The sequence below is a fragment of the Coregonus clupeaformis genome, chromosome 38, assembly GCF_020615455.1.
Source record: "Coregonus clupeaformis isolate EN_2021a chromosome 38, ASM2061545v1, whole genome shotgun sequence".
Taxonomy (NCBI): domain Eukaryota; kingdom Metazoa; phylum Chordata; class Actinopteri; order Salmoniformes; family Salmonidae; genus Coregonus; species Coregonus clupeaformis.
Window position 1 is genome coordinate 3,861,546 of NC_059229.1, and position 23,432 is coordinate 3,884,977.

Below are 23,432 nucleotides of genomic sequence, written 5' to 3' on the forward strand. Positions count from 1 at the left end.
CATCTCTTCTGTGTTTCCAGTGTGTGTGTGTGTGTGTGTGTGTGTGTGTGTGTGTACATCCGTTCATGGGAGTGTGTGTCTTTGCGTGCGCGCCTGTGTGTGTGTGTGTGTGTGTGTGTGTGTGTGTACGTGTGTGTGACTCACATGAGAGTGTTTCCAGTAGCGAGAGATGTCTTCCAGACTGTGTATGGGGTTAAACAGGAAGTGATCTCGCCACTCATCCCAGTCGATGGTCATGTTACCATCCCTGTCCATACTGACCAGAGACAGAGAGAACATGTTACACACAGCACGACACGTACACACACAGCACGACACGTACACACACACACACACACAGACGGACACACTAGGGCTGACCCCATTTAGTCGACTGGTCAGATTCTACTTTTTAAAATCTTTGCTATGCTGTAATAAAGGCTTTAGAATGTTTCCGTTAGAACAGACTGGTATTACTTATCATTTATGTAGTGTTGTTTACACTGTTCCAAACAGGCAGAACAATTATATTGGAATCAAACAGCACCTGTTTGTCACACATAATATGGACGCAGCTCTCACTCCTATTCTATATATTATACTCCTTATAATAATAATAATAACCCTCTCGCTCCTATACTATATATTATACTCCTTATAATAATAATAACCCTCTCGCTCCTATACTATATATTATACTCCTTATAATAATAATAATAACCCTCTCACTCCTATACTATATATTATACTCCTTATAATAATAATAATAACCCTCTCGCTCCTATACTATATATTATACTCCTTATAATAATAATAACCCTCTCACTCCTATACTATATATTATACTCCTTATAATAATAATAATAACCCTCTCGCTCCTATACTATATATTATACTCCTTATAATAATAATAACCCTCTCGCTCCTATACTATATATTATACTCCTTATAATAATAACCCTCTCGCTCCTATACTATATATTATTGTCACGCCCTGGCTCTGGGGACACTGTTATGTTGAGCCAGGGTGTGTAATTCTATGTTTGTATTTCTATGTTGGCCTGAGTGACTCCCAATCAGAGGCAACGAGTGTCAGCTGGTTGTCTCTGATTGGGAGCCATATTTAACTGTCTGTCTTTCACTTTGTGTTTGTGGTTTCTTGTTCTTATTTGGGTTGTGTTAAACCGTAGACATCACGTTATCGTCCGTTGTTTTGATCGTGTGATCATTCTATTAATAAATATGTACGCATTCAACGCTGCGCCTTGGTCTCTCCCTGACGATCGTGACAGAAGAAACCACCAAGATGTGACCAAGCAGCGTGTCCAGGAGCCATCGCCAGGGAGATCTCTAACAGATCTCCTTCGCCTCCTCGACTGGGTCAAGCCGGATGAGGAGGAGAGGGGCTTGACATTGTGGCAGAAGGGCGAACGGCTGGCGAGGGACATGGAGACCTTGGCCACGGGTAGGAGTGAAGCCCAGAAAATTTTTAGGGGGGGGCTAACGCCGTGGACGACGGGCCAGCAGGAGACCGCGGCAGAGCGGCCCAGCGGATTGGCAGAGGAGGCCGCCAGGTTACGGGGGCCACTGGTCGAAGAGGGGGTGGAAGATGTAGAGGCACGGCGAGAGGTACTGGCGTGTGTTGCCAGTCCGGTCCGGCCTGTTCCTGATCCCCACGTAGGGCCAGTGGTGTGTGTTCCCAGTACGGTCCGGCCTGTTCCTGCCACTCGCACAAAGTCTACGGTGCGAATCGCCAGCTCGGCCCGGCCCATTCCTGCTCCCCGCACCAAGTCAGTGGTGCGTTTCGTCAGCCCTGTCCGGCCCGTTCCTGCTCTCCGCACCAAGTCTGTGGTGCGCGTCGCCAGCCCAGTCCGGCCCATTCCTGCTCCCCGCACCAAGTCTGTGGTGCGTTTCGTCAGCCCTGTCCGGCCCGTTCCTGCTCTCCGCACCAAGTCTGTGGTGCGCGTCGCCAGCCCAGTCCGGCCCGTTCCTGCTCTCCGCACCAAGTCTGTGGTGCGCGTCGCCAGCCCAGTCCGGCCCATTCCTGCTCCCCGCACCAAGTCTGTGGTGCGTATCGTCAGCCCTGTCCGGCCCGCTCCTGCTCCCCACACCAAGCCAGTGGTGTGCGTCGTCAGTCCAGCACGGCCCGTGCCTGTTCCTCACACCAAGCCAGTGGTGTGCGTCGTCGGTCCGGCACGGCCCGTGCCTGTTCCACTGGTGCCTGGTCCGGCACCGGTCAGATGCGTTACGCCGGAGCTAGAGCAATCCGCTCCATCAGTGTGCAGTCCAGCTCCGGCCAGCGGGGCCAGACCCGGACCAGGGGTACTTTGGGGGGTTGGAGAGGGAGTGGGGATCAGGCCCGAGCCGGATCCGCCGCCAAGGCGGAGTGCCCACCCGGTCCCTCCCCTGTGGTATTTAGTTGGCGCGGTCGGAGTCCGCGCCTTTAGGGGGGGGTACTGTCACGCCCTGGCTCTGGGGACACTGTTATGTTGAGCCAGGGTGTGTAATTATATGTTTGTATTTCTATGTTGGCCTGAGTGACTCCCAATCAGAGGCAACGAGTGTCAGCTGGTTGTCTCTGATTGGGAGCCATATTTAACTGTCTGTCTTTCACTTTGTGTTTGTGGTTTCTTGTTCTTATTTGGGTTGTGTTAAACCGTAGACATCACGTTATCGTCCGTTGTTTTGATCGTGTGATCATTCTATTAATAAATATGTACGCATTCAACGCTGCGCCTTGGTCTCTCCCTGACGATCGTGACAATTATACTCCTTATAATAATAATAACCCTCTCGCTCCTATACTATATATTATACTCCTTATAATAATAATAACCCTCTCGCTCCTATACTATATATTATACTCCTTATAATAATAACCCTCTCACTCCTATACTACATATTATACTCCTTATAATAACCCTCTCACTCCTATACTATATATTATACTCCTTATAATAATAACCCTCTCGCTCCTATACTATATATTATACTCCTTATAATAATAACCCTCTCGCTCCTATACTATATATTATACTCCTTATAATAATAACCCTCTCGCTCCTATACTATATATTATACTCCTTATAATAATAATAACCCTCTCGCTCCTATACTATATATTATACTCCTTATAATAATAACCCTCTCGCTCCTATACTATATATTATACTCCTTAAAATAATAATAACCCTCTCGCTCCTATACTATATATTATACTCCTTATAATAATAATAACCCTCTCGCTCCTATACTATATATTATACTCCTTATAATAATAATAACCCTCTCACTCCTATACTATATATTATACTCCTTATTATAATAATAATAACCCTCTCGCTCCTATACTATATATTATACTCCTTATAATAATAATAATAACCCTCTCGCTCCTATACTATATATTATACTCCTTATAATAATAATAACCCTCTCGCTCCTATACTATATATTATACTCCTTATAATAATAATAATCCTCTCGCTCCTATACTATATATTATATTCCTTATAATAATAATAACCCTCTCGCTCCTATACTATATATTATTTTCCTTATAATAATAATAACCCTCTCGCTCCTATACTATATATTATATTCCTTATAATAATAATAACCCTCCTTTTCCTTGATCTCCTTATTGTTATTATTACGATCATCATTATGATAAGTGATGTCATTATCATTAGTAGGCTTTGTATAGCAGCCTTGTGTAACCACCGTTGAGCTGTAGGCCTAAGAGCGAGTCCTGTTTAGTCTTAATACCGTAACTTACTTAGGCTACTATATCAATCAATCATTAATGTAAATGTAATTAATGCGTTCATGCCATCACACAGTTTATTCATGCTTTTGAAATGCAATCCATCGTTTTAATATGAACATGTAATAACAAAGGGATCTTTGAATAATTAGCCTAAACAATAAATAAACTGCAATTCAAGAATACATGCAACAGTCTGCTGTAGTAAAGGCTTTATATATCTATTTTTGTCTTCATTAGAACAGACTCTCTGGTGCACTTATTTATTTAGTGTTGTACACCCTGTCCCAAACGGTCAGAACAAAATTATATTGTAATCTAACAGCAACTGTTTGGCACACATAACATGCACTCACTGGAAAAGATTTTAACACAGTGTCACCATCGGGCTCTTTCTTTAGTCATTAGTGTGTCTTAATGATGTAATCAAACAGTGTGCTTAAAGCATCAGACAAGCTCAGTGCACATGTAGTTTATCTTATTCACACACAGGAAATACAAGGTTCAACATTTCAACCAATCGATTGGTCGAAAGAACAGGACGACTCTCGGTCGACCAAGATTATTTTTTTGTCAGGGACAGCCCTAGGACACACACACATACACTTGCATGGACCGACGCAAACACACACACACACACACATGGACTGACACACACACGGACGGACACACACACACACACACACACACACACACACACGGACGGACGGACACACTCATGTAAACTCACAAACATAAAAGTACAGTTGTCCGAAAATCCATTCTACAATTCATACTAGATTGTGCAATTACAGCATAGATATAACCAGAGTAGACTGTATCATTATAGCGTAGATATAACCAGAGTAGACTGTATCATTATAGCGTAGATATAACCAGAGTAGACTGTATCATTATAGCGTAGATATAACCAGAGTAGACTGTATCATTATAGCATAGATATAACCAGAGTAGACTGTATCATTATAGCATAGATATAACCAGAGTAGACTGTATCATTATAGCATAGATATAACCAGAGTAGACTGTATCATTACAGCGTAGATATAACCAGAGTAGACTGTATCATTACAGCGTAGATATAACCAGAGTAGACTGTATCATTATAGCATAGATATAACCAGAGTAGACTGTATCATTACAGCGTAGATATAACCAGAGTAGACTGGTTTGTGCTGTGGTGGAGACCTCTGTGGGCTATACTCGGCCTTGTCTCAGGATTGTAAGTTGGTGGTTGAGGATATCCCTCTAGTGGTGCGGGGGCTGTGCTTTGGCAGAGTGGGTGGGGTTATATCCTTCCTGTTTGGCCCTGTCCGGGGGTTTCTTCGGATGGGGCCACAGTGTCTCCGGACCGCTCCTGTCTCAGCCTCCAGTATTTATGCTGCAGTAGTTTATGTGTCGGGGGGCTGGGGTTAGTTGGTTATACCTGGAGTACTTCTCCTGTCTTATCCAGTGTCCTGTGTGAATTTAAGTATGCTCTCTCTAATTCTCTCATTCTCTCTTTCTCTCTGAGAACCTGAGCCCTAGGACCATACGTCAGGACTACCGGGCATGCTGACACCTTGCTGTCCCCAGTCCGCCTGGCCTTGCTGCTATTCCAGTTTCAACTGTTCTGCCTGCGGTTACGAAACCCCTACCTGTCCCAGACCTGCTGTTTTCAACTCTTAATGATCGGCTATGAAAAGCCAACTGAGAGACCTGAGCCCTAGGACCATACGTCGGGACTACCGGCCGTGGTGACTCCTTGCTGTCCCCAGTCCGCCTGGCCTTGCTGCTATTCCAGTTTCAACTGTTCTGCCTGCGGTTATGGAACCCCTACCTGTCCCAGACCTGCTGTTTTCAACTCTTAATGATCGGCTATGAAAAGCCAACTGAGATTTATTCCTGATTATTATTTGACCATGCTTGTCACTTATGAACATTTTTGAACATCTTGGCATGGTTCTGTTATAATCTCCACCCGGCACAGCCAGAAGAGGACTGGCCACCCCTCATAGCCTGGTTCCTCTCTAGGTTTCTTCCTAGGTTTTGGCCTTTCTAGGGAGTTTTTCCTAGCCACCGTGCTTCTACACCAGCATTACTAGCTGTTGGGGGTTTTAGGCTGGGTTTCTGTACAGCACTTCGAGATATTAGCTGATGTACGAAGGGCTATATAAAATAAAATTGATTGATTGATTGATTGACTGTATCATTACAGCGTAGATATAACCAGAGTAGACTGTATCATTATAGCGTAGATATAACCAGAGTAGAATGTACAGACCTCTTCATGATCTTGGCAGCCTCCTTCAGACTAACAGCTATTCCCAGAGTTTGAAGGGACTGCTGGATCTCTGATACATCTATCTCACCTGCAAACACAGTATCCACGTCAGAGTTGGTTTGTGTGTGTGTGTTTGTGTGTGTGTGTGTGTGTGTTTGTGTGTGTGTGTGTGTGTGTTTGTGTGTGTGTGTTTGTGTGTGTGTGTGTTTGTGTGTGTGTTTTTCAGTGTGTATTATTCACATACCTTACGTATGTACGTAACACAAGAACCCAGTTAGCTTTGCAAAATGACTATATTGCATATTTGCATCAAGTTACAAATTGTGGGGCTGCAAGCGTCTGCATATTTTGGCTAAGCAACAACGGAGCCTCTCCATTTAACCAATTGTAATTCTGGAGGCCGTACATAAGCAGGGCACATATTTATATTTCCAAACCGTCATTGTTGCGGTCCAGGCTGCGGAACATGAGTCGGAGCTCCTTCTCGTGGGAGCGGAGGTATTGCCTGAACTCCTGGAAGTCCAACTCCCCATCATTGTTGCTGTCCCCCTCCTTGACAATCTGCTGGGGAAGGGGCACAGAGGGGGGGTGGAGAGGGGGAGGAGGGTGGAGAGGAGGGTGGAGAGGGGGAGGGGGGGTGGAGAGGAGGGTGGAGAGGGGGGGGAGAGGAGGTTGGAGAGGGGGAGAGGAGGGTGGAGAGGGGGAGGGGGGTGGAGGAGGTAAGGAGCGGTGTAGGGGCAGAGGTGGGGGTGGAGAGGGGGAGGGGTAGAAGAGATGGGGGAGTGGAGAGGTGGAAAGGGTGAAGGGGAGATGGAGAGGGAATGGAGAGATGTGGGGCGAGGAGAGAGAGAGGAGAGATGGGGGGAGGAGGAGATGGAGAGGAGGCAGAAGAGTTGCCAAAATGGTCAGGAACAGGAGAAAGTGGTGGATGGAATGTTAATGTGGAGGTGAAAAAGGGGAAGAAAGCATAAGATGAAGGGACAAGAAGCCAAATCAATACACTGAAACTGACAGACAGACAACCTGAGAAAGACAGAGTTACAAACAACTCTCAGAGGTCAACCCTGGGTCAGTCACGTTACATCACAGACACGTTGACATTTGATTTGTGCGTTCCAAATGGCACCGTATTGCCTCTATAGTGCACTACTTTTGACCTTAGTAAGTAAGTAGCCTTGACTTGTAGGGGCAGGAACCTATCTCCTGTTTCTGTAGGGTGAGGCAGCTTTATGTACCAGTACACCCCCTGGACAGGACACTAGTCTATCTCCTGTTTCTGTAGAGTGAGGCAGATTGATGTACCAGTACACCCCCTGGACAGGACACTAGTCTATCGCAGTGCCTTACCCCCAATTCATCTAATTAATCTTGTCTTTGGTATGACTCAGCCAGATATCGAACTCCCAACCTTTCGATCTCAGGGCGGACACTCATAGCATAGGGCCAAAAGTAGTGCACTATATAGGGAATATGGTGCCATTTGAGACGCAGCCTATGTTTGTTAGTCATGGACACAGTAGACCTGCTCTATAAATCTAGTCCTTCACACAGCTCCACTCCACCTCTCTGTTCACCCAACCTCCCACCAGCCCTACTCCCTCGTTAACAACAGTGCATTATTCTCCCCTGCAGTAATGCAGCACACACACACACACACACACACACTTGTTGCCGTGGGTAACAGAGTAATCTGTGTTCTCTGCTCCTCAACCCTGGGTCACAACTCAGCACTACTAACATTCCACAGGAAGAAGATGAGGAGGAGGAGGGGGAATGGAGGAGGGGGAGGAAGAGGGGAAAGGAGAGAGGGAATGGAAGAGGACAATGAGGAGGGCAGGACGGGAGATGAGGAAGATGAGGAGAGGAAAGAAGGAAAGTGAGGATGAGGGGAGAGAAGGCGGAGTTCTGGGTTGTGTCGTCAGGGCAACAACAATAATACTCTCAGCCTTCCAAAAGTCATGAAAAAGTACTACCAAAACCTCTTCTATGTATAGACGTGTAGGGATTGTGTAGTAAATGTATAGTTTACTCAAGATGCACAAGTAGAGTTGTGTAGTGTTCAGTAGGAAAACAGTAGTGTTTCCAGTAGTAATCAGGTAGAGTTGTGTAGTGTTCAGTAGGAAAACAGTAGTGTTTCCAGTAGTAATCAGGTAGAGTTGTGTAGTGTTCAGTAGGGAAAACAGTAGTGTTTCCAGTAGTAATCAGGTAGAGTTGTGTAGTGTTCAGTAGGAAAACAGTAGTGTTTCCAGTAGTAATCAGGTAGAGTTGTGTAGTGTTCAGTAGGAAAACAGTAGTGTTTCCAGTAGTAATCAGGTAGAGTTGTGTAGTGTTCAGTAGGAAAACAGTAGTGTTTCCAGTAGTAATCAGGTAGAGTTGTGTAGTGTTCAGTAGGAAAACAGTAGTGTTTCCAGTAGTAATCAGGTAGAGTTGTGTAGTGTTCAGTAGGAAAACAGTAGTGTTTCCAGTAGTAATCAGGTAGAGTTGTGTAGTGTTCAGTAGGAAAACAGTAGTGTTTCCAGTAGTAATCAGGTAGAGTTGTGTAGTGTTCAGTAGGAAAACAGTAGTGTTTCCAGTAGTAATCAGGTAGAGTTGTGTAGTGTTCAGTAGGAAAACAGTAGTGTTTCCAGTAGTAATCAGGTAGAGTTGTGTAGTGTTCAGTAGGAAAACAGTAGTGTTTCCAGTAGTAATCAGGTAGAGTTGTGTAGTGTTCAGTAGGAAAACAGTAGTGTTTCCAGTAGTAATCAGGTAGAGTTGTGTAGTGTTCAGTAGGAAAACAGTAGTGTTTCCAGTAGTAATCAGGTAGAGTTGCGTAGTGTTCAGTAGGAAAACAGTAGTGTTTCCAGTAGTAATCAGGTAGAGTTGTGTAGTGTTCAGTAGGAAAACAGTAGTGTTTCCAGTAGTAATCAGGTAGAGTTGTGTAGTGTTCAGTAGGAAAACAGTAGTGTTTCCAGTAGTAATCAGGTAGAGTTGTGTAGTGTTCAGTAGGAAAACAGTAGTGTTTCCAGTAGTAATCAGGTAGAGTTGTGTAGTGTTCAGTAGGAAAACAGTAGTGTTTCCAGTAGTAATCAGGTAGAGTTGTGTAGTGTTCAGTAGGAAAACAGTAGTGTTTCCAGTAGTAATCAGGTAGAGTTGTGTAGTGTTCAGTAGGAAAACAGTAGTGTTTCCAGTAGTAATCAGGTAGAGTTGTGTAGTGTTCAGTAGGAAAACAGTAGTGTTTCCAGTAGTAATCAGGTAGAGTTGTGTAGTGTTCAGTAGGAAAACAGTAGTGTTTCCAGTAGTAATCAGGTAGAGTTGTGTAGTGTTCAGTAGGAAAACAGTAGTGTTTCCAGTAGTAATCAGGTAGAGTTGTGTAGTGTTCAGTAGGAAAACAGTAGTGTTTCCAGTAGTAATCAGGTAGAGTTGTGTAGTGTTCAGTAGGAAAACAGTAGTGTTTCCAGTAGTAATCAGGTAGAGTTGTGTAGTGTTCAGTAGGAAAACAGTAGTGTTTCCAGTAGTAATCAGGTAGAGTTGTGTAGTGTTCAGTAGGAAAACAGTAGTGTTTCCAGTAGTAATCAGGTAGAGTTGTGTAGTGTTCAGTAGGAAAACAGTAGTGTTTCCAGTAGTAATCAGGTAGAGTTGTGTAGTGTTCAGTAGGAAAACAGTAGTGTTTCCAGTAGTAATCAGGTAGAGTTGTGTAGTGTTCAGTAGGAAAACAGTAGTGTTTCCAGTAGTAATCAGGTAGAGTTGTGTAGTGTTCAGTAGGAAAACAGTAGTGTTTCCAGTAGTAATCAGGTAGAGTTGTGTAGTGTTCAGTAGGAAAACAGTAGTTTCCAGTAGTAATCAGGTAGAGATTTTTACTACTTGATGTTGCTAGTAAATAAGTAGTCAAAACACTACAGCTTTGCTACACAGGCTTTTCGCGACCGCAGAAGAAGACAAAACAGGAAGTAGTTGGTTGTTGTTAGCTAGCTACTGTTTTTGACAATCCAGAATGTAATCATCTTCCATCCGCCGTCATCCTGTCTTCCATAGCCCTTATGCTGGCACCATCTGGAAGTTCAACTTTCTTTTAATGCTTTATGAATACTTTCATGTTGTTGTTTCGCTGTTTATATCACTTTTTACCAGATCAAAAAGATTGCAAGCCAAAACAGTCTTGTGTTTAGCCTAGCTGTTTGCTAGTCCCATTGCTAGCTAGCTTATAAGTATTTGTGTTTGTATGCAAATGTTGGTAAGATTAACATTGTTTATCAAATGTTTTTCTGTGTTGTCTTATGTGACCTCCAAAATTATAATTGGTTGTCTCTTGTGCTCGTCTTTAGTTTTAGAAAATATTATGTGGTGGACAAATGTGGCTGCAACAAAAAAGAGGATCTGAAGATAGTTACGTCAAAGGTGAATGAAGACAAGGCCTCAAAGGGATTAACAAAAAGTGTAAATATGTCATTTAATATGTCATTAATGTTATTTTTTTTAATGCTATTAGGTTTGTATAAGCTTATTATTTATTGTTTGACGATATAACTACAGTTAGAAACTTGAGGGAATAACATGTTCACTAGTCTAGTAGTGACACAGTAGTGAAACAAGAAGATGTCGATAGTGATTAGGAATTGGCAAACAGTAGTAAATGTGGCAGTTTTCAAGTAATTCAAAAGGGTTTATGTAGGAAATGAAAAAGGATCAGGAGCAATTCAGTAGTGATCAGTAGTGACACAACCCCAGTTGAGAGAGAGAAAGAGAGAGAGAGAGAGAGAGAGAGAGAGAGAGAGAGAGAGAGAGAGAGAGAGAGAGAGAGAGAGAGAGAGAGAGAGAGAGAGAGAGAGAAAGAAAGAGAGAGAAAGTGAGGAGAGAGAGAGAGAGAAAAGACAGAGAGAGAGAGAGCGAGACAGAGACAGAGAAAAGAGAGAGCGTGAGTGGAAAAGGTTAAATGCTTTTTCGGCTCAGACAGGCCAAATACACACCCCAAATGTGTGTGTCTGCCTACACTCTTTCTGCCAAGAGAAACAGCCATACACTGATAGCGGGAGGTGTGTGTGTGTGTGTGTGTGTGTGTGTGTGTGTGTGTGTGTGTGTGTGTGTGTGTGTGTGTGTGTGTGTGTGTGTGTGTGTGTGTGTGTGTGTGTGTGTGTGTGTGCGTGTAGAACAAAGTCAACAGTAACACACATTCAAACACACAAAACAATGCCAACATTGTTCTCCAACAGAATGGTGATTTAGCAGACTTAATTTAACCAAGTAGCTGTGGATCTGGCTTCTCATTTAAAGTGCTGTTAACAGTAATACATGTGCAGTACAATAGAAGGCCAGGCCTATGCAGTCAGTGTCCCAAATGGCACCCTATCCCCTATGTAGGGCACTATAAAAGGAATAGGGTACCATTTGGGATGCAAGCCGTTACTGTAAGCAGTGTTTGACTTGGGCAGGAGCTTACCGGAGCTGAGGACCGGCACCGCCGATGTTCTACTGCTTGAGTTCCTGCACCTCTCTTACCTATAATAACCTCTACGCAAATATATTAGCTTCAAAATATAGTGGAGTTCCTGCACCTAAATATTAACAGTAGCGACTAGGTTTGGGCGATATTTGGGGAGACCTCTTCTATGTTATGCTGCTCCGATATAATAGTTTTGCACCGTTAATGACTACACTGCTCAAAAAAATAAAGGGAACACTAAAATAACACATCCTAGATCTGAATGAATGAAATAATCTTATTAAATACTTTTTTCTTTACATAGTTGAATGTGCTGACAACAAAATCACACAAAAATTATCAATGGACATCAAATTTATCAACCCATGGAGGTCTGGATTTGGAGTCACCCTCAAAATTAAAGTGGAAAACCACACTACAGGCTGATCCAACTTTGATGTAATGTCCTTAAAACAAGTCAAAATGAGGCTCAGTAGTGTGTGTGGCCTCCATGTGCCTGTATGACCTCCCTACAACGCCTGGGCATGCTCCTGATGAGGTGGCGGATGGTCTCCTGAGGGATCTCCTCCCAGACCTGGACTAAAGCATCCGCCAACTCCTGGACAGTCTGTGGTGCAACGTGGCGTTGGTGGATGGAGCGAGACATGATGTCCCAGATGTGCTCAATTGGATTCAGGTCTGGGGAACGGGCGGGCCAGTCCATAGCATCAATGCCTTCCTCTTGCAGGAACTGCTGACACACTCCAGCCACATGAGGTCTAGCATTGTCTTGCATTAGGAGGAACCCAGGGCCAACCGCACCAGCATATGGTCTCACAAGGGGTCTGAGGATCTCATCTCGGTACCTAATGGCAGTCAGGCTACCTCTGGCGAGCACATGGAGGGCTGTGCGGCCCCCCAAAGAATGCCATCCCACACCATGACTGACCCACCGCCAAACCGGTCATGCTGGAGGATGTTGCAGGCAGCAGAACGTTCTCCACGGCGTCTCCAGACTCTGTCACGTCTGTCACATGTGCTCAGTGTGAACCTGCTTTAATCTGTGAAGAGCACAGGGCGCCAGTGGCGAATTTGCCAAACTTGGTGTTCTCTGGCAAATGCCAAACGTCCTGCACGGTGTTGGGCTGTAAGCACAACCCCCACCTGTGGACGTCGGGCCCTCATACCACCCTCATGGAGTCTGTTTCTGACCGTTTGAGCAGACACATGCACATTTGTGGCCTGCTGGAGGTCATTTTGCAGGGCTCTGGCAGTGCTCCTCCTGCTCCTCCTTGCACAAAGGCGGAGGTAGCAGTCCTGCTGCTGGGTTGTTGCCCTCCTACGGCCTCCTCCACGTCTCCTGATGTACTGGCCTGTCTCCTGGTAGCGCCTCCATGCTCTGGACACTACGCTGACAGACACAGCAAACCTTCTTGCCACAGCTTGCATTGATGTGCCATCCTGGATGAGCTGCACTACCTGAGCCACTTGTGTGGGTTGTAGACTCCGTCTCATGCTACCACTAGAGTGAAAGCACCGCCAGCATTCAAAAGTGACCAAAACATCAGCCAGGAAGCATAGGAACTGAGAAGTGGTCTGTGGTCACCACCTGCAAAACCACCTGTTGTCTATTCCATTTGCACAACAGCATGTGAAATGTATTGTCAATCAGTGTTGCTTCCTAAGTGGACAGTTTGATTTCACAGAAGTGTGATTGACTTGGAGTTACATTGTGTTGTTTAAGTGTTCCCTTTATATTTTTGAGCAGTGTATATGTTTCCAGACTGGGCAATTTCTGTGCTTATTTACAATATTATCATTAAATAATCTTAATGTGGTGAAAATATAAGGCCAATGGCATTACGCATTGTGATCTTTCGCTTGTGTGCGTCTATTCGGCCATGGAAACCCATTTCATGAAGCTCCAAATGAACAGTTCTTGTGCTGACGTTGCTTCCAAAGGCAGTTTGGAACTCAGTAGAGAGTGTTGCAACCGAGGACAGACGATTTGTATGTCCCGCCCGCTTCAGCACTCGGCGGACCCGTTCTGTGAGCTTGTGTGGCCTACCACTTCGCGGCTGAGCCGTTGTTGCTCCTAGAAGTTTCCACTTCACAATAACAGCATTTACAGTTGACCGGGGAAGCTCTAGCAGGGCAGACATTTGACGAACTGACTTGTTGGAACGGTGCCATCCTATGGCGGCGCCACATTGAAGGTCACTGAGCTCCTCAGTAAGGCCGTTCTGCTGCCAATGTTTGTCTATGGAGAGTGTATGGCTGTGCGTTTGATATAGCTTAAACTGAAGGATTTTGATGGGGGTCTTAAACAGACCGAAACAGACCATTTTTTTCAATAGTAAACGTCCTGAATGAACTATCTTCATTTATCCACCATCTTTGTCTATAGGCCTACATCCCATCGCAGTCAGAGTTGAGAGTTCAGCCAGAGTTCAGATGTAGTTGCTCCACGCTGAAAACATTCACATTCCAATTAATCAATAATGGTGATCATTGATCAGTCATTGATCTGTTAAATGAGATGAGTCAGCTCAGGAGGTTAACTATCTTCATTTAGCCTGGTGGTCCCAGATGTGTTAGGGCTTTTGCCAGCTCCATTGCTGTCATCGTCAAGACATGTTTGGCATGACAAGGAGTTGGCATGGTAGCACAAACAGACTGGCACTCAGGTTACCTCCGTATAACCTATACCAGGGATGGGCAACTGCAGTCCTCGGTGCCCTGATTGGTGTCAAACTTTTGCCCCAGCCCCAGCTAACACACCTGACTCCAATAATAATTGAAATGTTGATCTTCAGTTTAAATTGCAATTAGTTTAATCAGCTGTGTTTGTTAGGGATGGGGGAAAAGTGTGACAGCACTCCGGCTCCGAGGACTGGAGTTGCCGATCCTTTGCCTATACGGTTGAATTCACCGCCCTGTTCTTGTCTGAGCCTAATACAGTCAAATACATATCCAATCTACCTTCAGCCTAGACTACTGTCTGACCTGTAGAGGTCTAATAGAATACAGTAGGATAGAATAGAATACAGTAGAATAGAATAGAATAGAGTAGAATAGGATAGAACAGAATAGGATAGAATATGGAAGAGGTGGAGCAGTATGGGTGATGCAGGTACATGGGGGAATCATAATCATTGACATCACACACATTCACACAAAATGCAATTAGTGGCTGGCGATGGCTAGGGGGAAGCCCCACAGTGTTAAAAAACGTTATTCGTGATCATCTTCAAGGTATACCGAATGACAGCCGAGTTGCTGCCTGGGCTCGCTTACCCGGTCCACCGCGCGGCGGGAGAGCCCCCGTTTCGCCAGTCCCACCCGGAGCTCGTGGATATCGATGACTCCATCACTGTTCATGTCCAGTTCGTCGAACAGTTCCACCCATTGCTTCTCCCTCTCCGGGTCGACATCCTCCTGGCAGCGGGCTTGGGTCCTCCAGCCCCGGGGGATCCGAGCCCCCGGCTGCCCCATGCGTGGTGACGGTTGCCTGCGTCGGTTAGATCCCGTTGGAATAGCCTATAGAGTCATCGGCGTCCGGATGTCCAAATCAGGATAAAAAATGTTTATTAATAGTCAGGCTACTCACGCTGTCAGCCAGTCAGTAAATCTCTAGGGAGAAGGACAGAAACAGATGTGCTGATTAAAAACAATCCAGCGGTGGACCTCACAACGCGCTCCCCGTGACGCCCGTTTCCATTCGCGGTCATGCTGTACAGAATCTCAAAGCTTTAACATACGTTTTTATTCCGTAATTGGTTGTAAATAGTTGTTTATTTATCGTCAAGAAACCAGGAGGCGACGGTAACCTAACATTGTAGCAAAGACAGAAAGCCCTTCCTTCTTTCCGTGCTTTTAGAAACCACGGAGCGTTGTTAAACACCAAACCGCGCGGCAAACTGCCAGAACCGAAACCTTAATCCTGTGTCTAATTCATCTCGGTAACGGATATGCCCGGGACGTTCAAAGATTAGGCCTATACATGTCGTCCTCTTGGCTTTTTAGGGACGCACACCAACCACTGGGTTTCGCAATGCGCGGTCCTGACGTTATGATTCGTCCGGATGTGACAGCAAGTGCGCACTTTGCAGCGTTGCAAATGGTTGGTCTGTGTCGGTATTATTAAGATATTATCCGGGCTAATGCTCCTAATGTCACCTTGCTTCAGGTCAGAAACCGTCGCCGTCGCGTCAGCTGAGAAAGTGAAGAGTCGAAGGAATGCGTCGTCTTGAGTCTGCGCCGTAGCCTGGCCTTCTGTAGACTACGAGGGATACGCATTTAGTTCAGTCCCCACACACAGAGACCCAAGGGGAATTGAAAAACACTGTTGAAACTGTCGAGTAGTCAATGGTGGGACTCTGGCTCTCATAATACAATCCTGAAATATTGTAGTAAACTATTGGAGTGGAGTTATTCAGTCTATGACAGTGAACAGGTGCACAGTTGATTGACATTGTGCATTTTCTATATCACATTCTGTAGGCCTATATAATGTTTTATTTCAGTACATTATGAATCTCTCTGTGTTGGACTGACGCCAGGAATGCCTCTTTATAAACCATGTTTGCAACAATAACATGGTCCTGTGTTGCAGTAACACTCACAGATACGGGCACACACACACACATGCTCAAATTAAGTTAAGTAGCCTTCTCAAACAAATGTCCACACATACACCCAACCATCTGCGCTTATATCAACTAGTCACACCTGTTACAACTATTCACACCTGTCTCTCTCTCTCTCTCTCTCTCTCTCTCTCTCTCTCTCTCTCTCTGTCTCTTTCTCTCTCTCTCTCTCTCTCTCACACACACACACACACTGTCTCTTTCTTTCTCTCTCTCTCTCTCTCACTCTCTCTCTTTTTTTCTCTCTCGCTCTCTCACTCTCTTTCTCTCTCTCTCTCTCTCTCTCTCTCTCTCTCTCTCTCTTTCACTCTCTCTTTTCACTCACACATGCACATTATGTTCTTCTATCCTAGTGGGGACCTGAAATTAATTTCCATTCAAAATCCTATTTTCCCTAAACCTAACCCGTAACCCTAAACCTAACTCCTAACCCTAACCACTAACCCTTTACCCTAACCCTAATTCTAAACCTAACCCTAAATCTAACCCCTAAGCTTAAAATAGCCTTTGTCATCATGGGGAAGTGGGAAATGTCCCCACGAACCAAGCCACACACACACACACACTTTCCATAGATGGAGTGGGGATGCCAGTGTACCACCTGTTCCTCTGTCATCAGCCCTCTCTCTGGTGAATGGACTGGTTGGCTGAGAAGTGAGAACACACATGCTGACAGACTGGCCATTTGATCTCTGACACACACACTATCTCCTAATTACCTCATTGTGTGTGCTGGCCCGTCTTTCTTTTCCCGGTGTTAGCGGTTCCGGTACATTAACGGCCAGGTGTTGTCGGTGAGCACGTAGACCTCTCTTACATTACCCTCCATCTCTCCCCCATCCCTCCATCCTCCTCCTCCATTCTGTTCTCTGATGTGTGGTAGATGAGCAGGTGTGATAAGCAGCTATATTAAAGGACTGATACACTGTAGGGGGTTAGTTGGTGCACAGACACAGGACAGGAAGGAAGGAGCACACTACAGGACAGGAAGGAGCACACAACAGGCTACAACAGGAGAGGAAGGAGCACACAACAGGCTACAACAGGAGAGGAAGGAGCACACAACAGGCTACAAAAGCTGGTTATACATTTATTTGGTTTTGTTTCATTAATTCTCTTTGCTGTCCTGTCCCACATTCTATAATGTGTAAAGGACTGTCCTCCCTTCCTTCGTCATGCTTGGAGAAGTGAGTATGGAAGTATGTAGTACTGTATGTAGTATGTAATATGTAGTATGTAATGTGTAGTATGTAGCACAGGAGGTTGGTGACACCTTAATTGGGGAGGACGGGCTCGTGGTAATGGCTGGAGCGGAATCAGTGGGATGGTATCAAATACATCAAACACATGGTTTGATGCCATTCCAATAGTTCCTTTCCAGCCATTATTATGAGCCGTCCTCCCCTCAGCAGCCTCCACTGGTATGTACTGTGTAGTGTGTAGTGTGTAGTATGTAGTGTGTAGTATGTACTGTGTAGTGTGTGAGGATGCGTCATAGTTTCTAAAGAGAGACCACTGTGTTTTGTTGAAGCAGAAGGTTGATGTGATTGTTGAAGCAGAAGGTTGATGTGATTGTTGAAGCAGAAGGTTGATGTGATTGTTGAAGCAGAAGGTTGATGTGATTGTTGTAAACATTTAGCTGTTGTGCTATAATCTTTAGATTAGACCTCTAGATATAGAGCACAAACTAAATGTGTGTGTATGTGTGTGTGTGTGTGTGTGTGTGTGTGTGTGTGTGTTTCAGAGCAAAGGGGATGCGGGTGAAGTTGAGTCACCTGGCTGACAAACAGGAGTGGACACATCATCACAAACACAGGTAACCTGTCTGTCTGTCTACCTTTACCCATCCACCTGTCTGTCTACCTATCCACCATTCTACACTCTACCACAGGATGGCAAACCTTCACTGACACCTGACAAGTTATGTTATCTCCCAGAGATTATACTCTTAGGCTTTAGCTCAGTGAGCTACTGCAGCCTTGAGTCGCGTCAGGAACTTTGGGGCGTTTAACTGACAAAAAAAGTGCTAATTTTCATCAGAGCTCGTCCCTGATCTCTCCCTTTCTCTCCATCCCCCATTACTCTTCTAAAAGGGTCCACGAGGACAAGGCTCTTCAGGATCTGGAGTCTCTACTCAACAGCAAGAGTAAGATCTAGTCCCTCTCTTCTCTCTCTCCCTCTTCTTAGTCCCTCTCTCCTCTCTCTCTCCCTCTTCTTAGTCCCTCTCTTCTCTCTCTCTCCCTCTTCTTAGTCCCTCTCTCTTCTCTCTCTCTCCCTCTTCTTAGTCCCTCTCTTCTCTCTCTCCCTCTTCTTAGTCCCTCTCTTCTCTCTCTCCCTCTTCTTAGTCCCTCTCTTCTCTCTCTCCCTCTTCTTAGTCCCCCTCTTCTCTCTCTCCCTCTTCTTAGTCCCTCTCTCTTCTCTCTCTCCCTCTTCTTAGTCCCTCTCTTCTCTCTCCCTCTTCTTAGTCCCTCTCCTTAGTCCCTCTCTTCTCTCTCTCCCTCTTCTTAGTCCCTCTCCTCTCTCTCTCTCTCTCCCTCTTCTTAGTCCCTCTCTTCTCTCTCTCTCCCTCTTCTTAGTCCCTCTCTTCTCTCTCTCCCTCTTCTTAGTCCCTCTCTTCTCTCTCTCCCTCTTCTTAGTCCCTCTCTTCTCTCTCTCCCTCTTCTTAGTCCCTCTCTTCTCTCTCTCTCCCTCTTCTTAGTCCCTCTTTTCTCTCTCCCTCTCTTTTTCTTTCTTTCTTTCTCTCTCTCTTATTTTCTCTCTCTCTCCTCTCTCTCTCATTACATTGATATGTTTCTGTGGCAATGTAGTTTGACTTGTTGAAATGTTGTCCTCCCCATATGATTTTCATCTTCTTTCCATCTCTCCCCTTTATCCCCCCCTCCTCCCCCTAGTTGGCCAGAAAGCCTTCCGCTGGTTCCTGCAGTCTGAGTTCAGTGAGGAGAACCTGCAGTTCTGGTTGGCCTGTGAGGAGTACAGGGTTACCCCCTCATGGCAGCAGGGGGCCAAGGCCCAGTCCATGTACTGCCAGTACATCAACCCTGGCGCACCACAGGAGGTAGGTGGAGTGTTGTGTAGATGCCGTCTAAATGTTGTATATACATTTTACTGACGTTGTATAGATGTTGTGTGAAGGTTGTATTGCCATTGCTTGAATGTTGTATAAGTAAGTAAGTAAGCCTTGTCCAAGCCAGAACAGTCCAGAGGGGCAGGGCCCCCCATGTCTCCTATTTCTGTAGCTTAAGGAAGCTTGATGTACAAGTACACCCCCTGGACAGGATGCTAGTGAACGTTGTATAGGCGTTGTCTGAACATTGTGTGTGTTGTTCCCAGGTGAACCTGGATGCTGAGACCAGGGAGGCTCTACTGAGAGTGATGGAGGAGCCTGCAGGCGACACATTCCATGAGGCCCAACAACATGTCTACCACCTGATGGCCAAAGACTCTTATCCTCGATTCCTGCGCTCCCCACACTGCCTGGAGGCCCTCAGGGCGCCTTAGATATTCCACAGCGCCACCTGCTGCCCCGGAGGACCACACAACAACATAATAAGCTGTGTGTTTTATAACCACATTAGAATTTAGATAATTTATATTTATACTTAAGTCTTAGTCGACACTCTTATGTGAGTTGTAAGATGTTTGTGTTTATCATAAATATGTTATAGCTATGGTATATGTCCATGTAGTTATTAATCAAGTGTTTTGACAGGAAATGAGATCATATGAGTATTCTAGTCAAATCAAATCGTATTGGTCACATACACATATTTAGCAGATGTTATTGCGGGTGTAGCGAAATGCTTGTGTTCTTAGCTCCAACACTGCAGTAGTATCTAACATTTCACTTAGTAACTAGTCTTAGTAGATGCTCTTATGTAGAGAGTCATAATAACTGTATTACTGTTATAAACATGTATGTGCCTCGGATTATTCTGCGTGTGGAGCTCATTGGATCGCATGCTGAACTAGAGTGGAATGTAGCCGTAACGAGAAACCTGTAACCTGTGTACGTTATGTTCTGGTGAGGTTAGGGCTGTACATTTCCCATAACTTTCCCCAACTTCCCAGAATTCCTGGTTGAAAGATTCCCTGTCATTTGAATGGAGCTCCTCCGATCTTCCCTGTCTTCGCTCTACTGTTCTCGATCTGTCCAATAAAACCACTAAAAAATACAGTTGAAAAACCAAGGCCTTAACCCAGCATTTCCCAAACTTAGTCCGCAGGACCCCAAGGAGTGCACGTTTTGGTTTTTGCCCTAACACTTCACAGCTGATTCAAATGATCAAAGCTGGATGATTAGTTGATTATTTGAATCAGCTGTGTAGTGCTATGGCAAAAACCAAAACGTGCACCCAAGGGGGGGCTCCAGGACCGAGTTTGGGAAACACTGCCTTAACCTGAGCAGCATGTGCTTGACTAAGGTAAATACACACCTGGTGGAATTTCACCAGTGTAAACATATTATGGGAGGAAGAGAGACCTGCACTAAACAGCAGCTCCGAGGTAAAGAGGAAAGTGTATGCACACTTAACACCTGCAGCAGACACAGACAGGTCTGGATAGGTCTACACACGCCCACGCACAAGATAAAATAACTCTGTTGCTTTACAAAATGTCCACAGCTTTTTATTCACGCCCTTTGCATTGGAATACATGGGAGAAACTATTGTCTCAATTCTGACGTTAGTGCAACAGAAGACAATCACAAAAAAAATACTTGATGGCCCCTTCAATATACAGTACAGAGATCACAACTGTAGGCTGTTGACTATCTAGGGTGCATCTCAATACTCTTCTGTGGCATCCTCAGGTTCCTCTTCTTGTGTCCTCGAGGCGATAGCAAGAAGCCAAGTCTACCAGTATACTCACCAAAACTATGACTGCTATAGTACCATCTAGTGGAGACTTGAATATTACACTCCTCAGCCATCGATAGACGTGTGACTTCGTGTCAGTCCATTCAGCCTAGCAGCAGTGTCTCTAACACATTGAATGCGTCCCAAATGGCACCCTATTCGCTATACAGTGCACTACTGTCGACCAGAGCCCTATGGGCCACTGTTCAAAAGTAGAACACTATATAGGGAATAGGGGTGCCATTTGGGAGACATTATTAACTTATATCTAGCACAGCGAAACCAGTCAGACTAGACCAGACCGAGAGACAGACAGAGAGAGAACAACAGGAAGACAGAGTGTGTTTATTTGGAGGTGCTGGGTGCAGGGTGGTTGGGATGGTTGTTTCCTTTAGAGGGGGTTGGTTTCACCTCCGCCCCCTTCACAATACTCAGCCTCTTGTGGAGTTTAGTACTGGCTCTGTGGGTCACCTCTTCCTCTATCTTGTTCCTGATGGCCACCTCCAGGCCCTGGGGGGTACAGCAGGGGACATGGGATCAGGGTATAGCCACACTCAGACCCAGGAACACAGATTCATTTGTATATTACTTACACCATTGCCTAAAAAAAAAGCATTCCTTTCCTCAGGACATTTCAATGGGTGACTATCCAGGAAAATAAAGAAAGATCTCCATGTCTAAATAAATGTGCATTGATCTCCGTTTTTTGTCCGTCAAAGTACAACTCATCTCTACTTTTTCGGATGAGTTGCACGCGTAGTAATAAGACAGACAATTTCTGGGTGGTGTCAGGGTCCTGGTTCTCTGAGACGATTCTATCTGCAGACAGTGCTGACTGTATCCCAGTGCACGAGGTCTCAGATGCTATGTCCCACAGACACAGACCGTAGTGGATTCTCTCCACTTCTCCCAAAGTGTGCACTTACACCCTGCCCATCATGGAGTTCAATTGAAAAGCATAGAGGGTGTGTAGGCAGTGGTTGGAGGGAGTTTCCACCTTCCATGACGAGGAGTGTGCAAGTACACACTCTGGGAGAGAAGGGTGCAGATTCAGAATCGGGACGTAGCCAGGTGGAAGAAGTAGAAGTGACCCTCAACCCAGGAGAGGGCTAAGACGAGAACACAATGGGAAAGTGCGACCACTTCCATTTCAACTTTTTTACGACTAAGTGCCAAATGAACAAAAACCATATTGAAAATCCTCCTTATTAAAAGGCATCAGGTTAAGTTAATCCACAAACACACATATATACATATAAATATATATCTTAAATGACTGCGTTTTTGTGAATATAATTATATAATCTTGAAGCCCATTCAAAAACAGTATGGGACTGGATCTTGGAAGTAAGGTGAAATGAGCGGTCACTTCCTCATCGTATACAAGTGGTAGCCCCCAGCCTGAACAGATAGATTTGAAACTCTCTCATTATTCTGTAACGGACATTATGGGCTGTTCTATAGCTGGTGTCTTACCTTCTTCAACTGCTGTTGTTGTACTACTTTAACCTTCTTTGGTGCAATCGTCCTTCCTGTGAAACAGCAACAGGTGAGGGTGAGATTTGTAGCCAACAATAACACCTCAGTGTAGATATTTATTGACCCCCTACAAAAACACACTGTGGTTAAAGGGGAAAACAATAACAAAGCCAACACCCCGCCTCTGTTTTGGTAAATAGCTGAGGGATGGTTCTGATGGGTTGAACTATGCTCATCATGAGGCATTTATAAGATATATTCTTCAAGAATCAATGGCTATATCCTTACGTTAAAAGTCAAATAATGTATGTAGCAAATGCAGATTGTCCCCTTAAGCCAAACGGATTCGTAACAAGTGCTGTAGAAGTTAAGACAAGTTTCCATTTGGAACAGCCCATAAGGGTATCAAAGAGGTTAGCTAGTTCTAAAGGGAATAGATGGACAGGCACTGTGTAATCTTTTGTGTGACTGATAATGCTATTACAAATCTCCTATAAATAGCTATAAGCTGCCCTACAGATCTCCTTCACAAGTTGACAGCAGGTCCAGTAAGTAGGCCTAAACATTGTGACAACTTCTGAATTTGTCTTGTTATGCATATGCAACGGCATGCGATGCAATTCAAATACTTGCGCTATGATGAGTTTGATGAGTTCCATTTGAGGGGGCGCGCGTACTACTTACTGATAATCTAGTTTCCACGCAGTTTTTCTATAGAAACTGTCTCCTCACTGAACCGTGTTTAAGCCAGCATGTCCGCCGCCACAGGTCGCAAATACTTTGAGTGTATATACGAAGTCCAGGAGAAATCGCAAGAATAAAAGACATCAACCATATCACACTGTACGTACCTCCTTTTCTGGGACCTTTGTTTTTGTTTTGTTGAGGTTTCTTGGCTCCACCGGGCTGCGCTTTGAACTTCTGTTTACCTTGCGCCATCTTGCCTCGATGCTGTTTTCACCGTATTGTTCCAGACCGGATGCAGATGGGCGTTACAACATGGCATTCTGGGATACTAGAGTACTACTGAGGTGTGGAAAATACG

The 23,432-nt window shown here is 45.0% G+C and overlaps 3 protein-coding genes across 6 annotated transcripts in view; 1 reads left to right on the forward strand and 2 right to left on the reverse strand.

Annotated features, from left to right (window-relative positions):
* The window catches only part of slc25a23a (solute carrier family 25 member 23a), a 21,628-nt gene extending 5,785 nt beyond the window's left edge, over positions 1 to 15,843 (reverse strand). The window contains exons 1-5 of one of the 4 annotated variants that reach the window (XM_041840996.2): positions 15,583 to 15,843; positions 14,665 to 15,036; positions 6,446 to 6,569; positions 6,009 to 6,096; positions 145 to 256 (exon numbers count right to left, since the gene is read on the reverse strand). In XM_041840996.2, the coding sequence (XP_041696930.2) occupies positions 145 to 256; positions 6,009 to 6,096; positions 6,446 to 6,569; positions 14,665 to 14,898 (558 nt within the window). In that variant the 5' untranslated portion in view covers positions 14,899 to 15,036; positions 15,583 to 15,843. Of the gene's footprint in view, positions 1 to 144; positions 257 to 6,008; positions 6,097 to 6,445; positions 6,573 to 14,664 lie in introns of all 4 variants that reach the window. The other 3 variants (XM_041840997.2, XM_041840999.2, XM_041841000.2) reach the window with 3 other exon arrangements.
* Positions 15,844 to 16,609: 766 nt separating this feature from the next.
* On the forward strand, positions 16,610 to 19,979 carry si:ch211-196h16.12 (regulator of G-protein signaling 4). The gene is made up of 5 exons (XM_041838678.2): positions 16,610 to 17,239; positions 17,797 to 17,868; positions 18,146 to 18,198; positions 18,944 to 19,107; positions 19,383 to 19,979. Exons 1-5 carry the CDS (start codon positions 17,196 to 17,198, stop codon positions 19,548 to 19,550), a joined length of 501 nt encoding a protein of 166 aa, XP_041694612.1. The 5' UTR covers positions 16,610 to 17,195; the 3' UTR covers positions 19,551 to 19,979.
* A 683-nt stretch (positions 19,980 to 20,662) lies between these two features.
* On the reverse strand, positions 20,663 to 23,376 carry c38h19orf53 (chromosome 38 C19orf53 homolog). Its single transcript, XM_041841001.2, has 3 exons — positions 23,239 to 23,376; positions 22,385 to 22,440; positions 20,663 to 21,418 (listed from the first exon to the last, which is right to left on the reverse strand). The coding sequence occupies exons 1-3, from the start codon at positions 23,324 to 23,326 to the stop codon at positions 21,254 to 21,256; spliced, it is 309 nt and encodes a 102-aa protein (XP_041696935.1). The 5' UTR covers positions 23,327 to 23,376; the 3' UTR covers positions 20,663 to 21,253.
* Positions 23,377 to 23,432: the final 56 nt, after the last annotated feature.

Bases quoted from the DNA above. Each gene is read 5' to 3' on its own strand.
- si:ch211-196h16.12 (XM_041838678.2), top strand. From the start codon at position 17,196: ATGTGTAAAGGACTGTCCTCCCTTCCTTCGTCATGCTTGGAGAA. The intron at 17,240-17,796 runs GTGAGTATGGAA...TGTGTGTTTCAG, and splicing joins CCTTCGTCATGCTTGGAGAA to AGCAAAGGGGATGCGGGTGA. The intron at 19,108-19,382 runs GTAGGTGGAGTG...TGTTGTTCCCAG, and splicing joins ACCCTGGCGCACCACAGGAG to GTGAACCTGGATGCTGAGAC.
- c38h19orf53 (XM_041841001.2), bottom strand. From the start codon at position 23,326: ATGGCGCAAGGTAAACAGAAGTTCAAAGCGCAGCCCGGTGGAGCCAAG. The intron at 22,441-23,238 runs GTACGTACAGTG...GCTGTTTCACAG, and splicing joins CAAAGGTCCCAGAAAAGGAG to GAAGGACGATTGCACCAAAG. The intron at 21,419-22,384 runs GTAAGACACCAG...TGTACCCCCCAG, and splicing joins AACAACAGCAGTTGAAGAAG to GGCCTGGAGGTGGCCATCAG.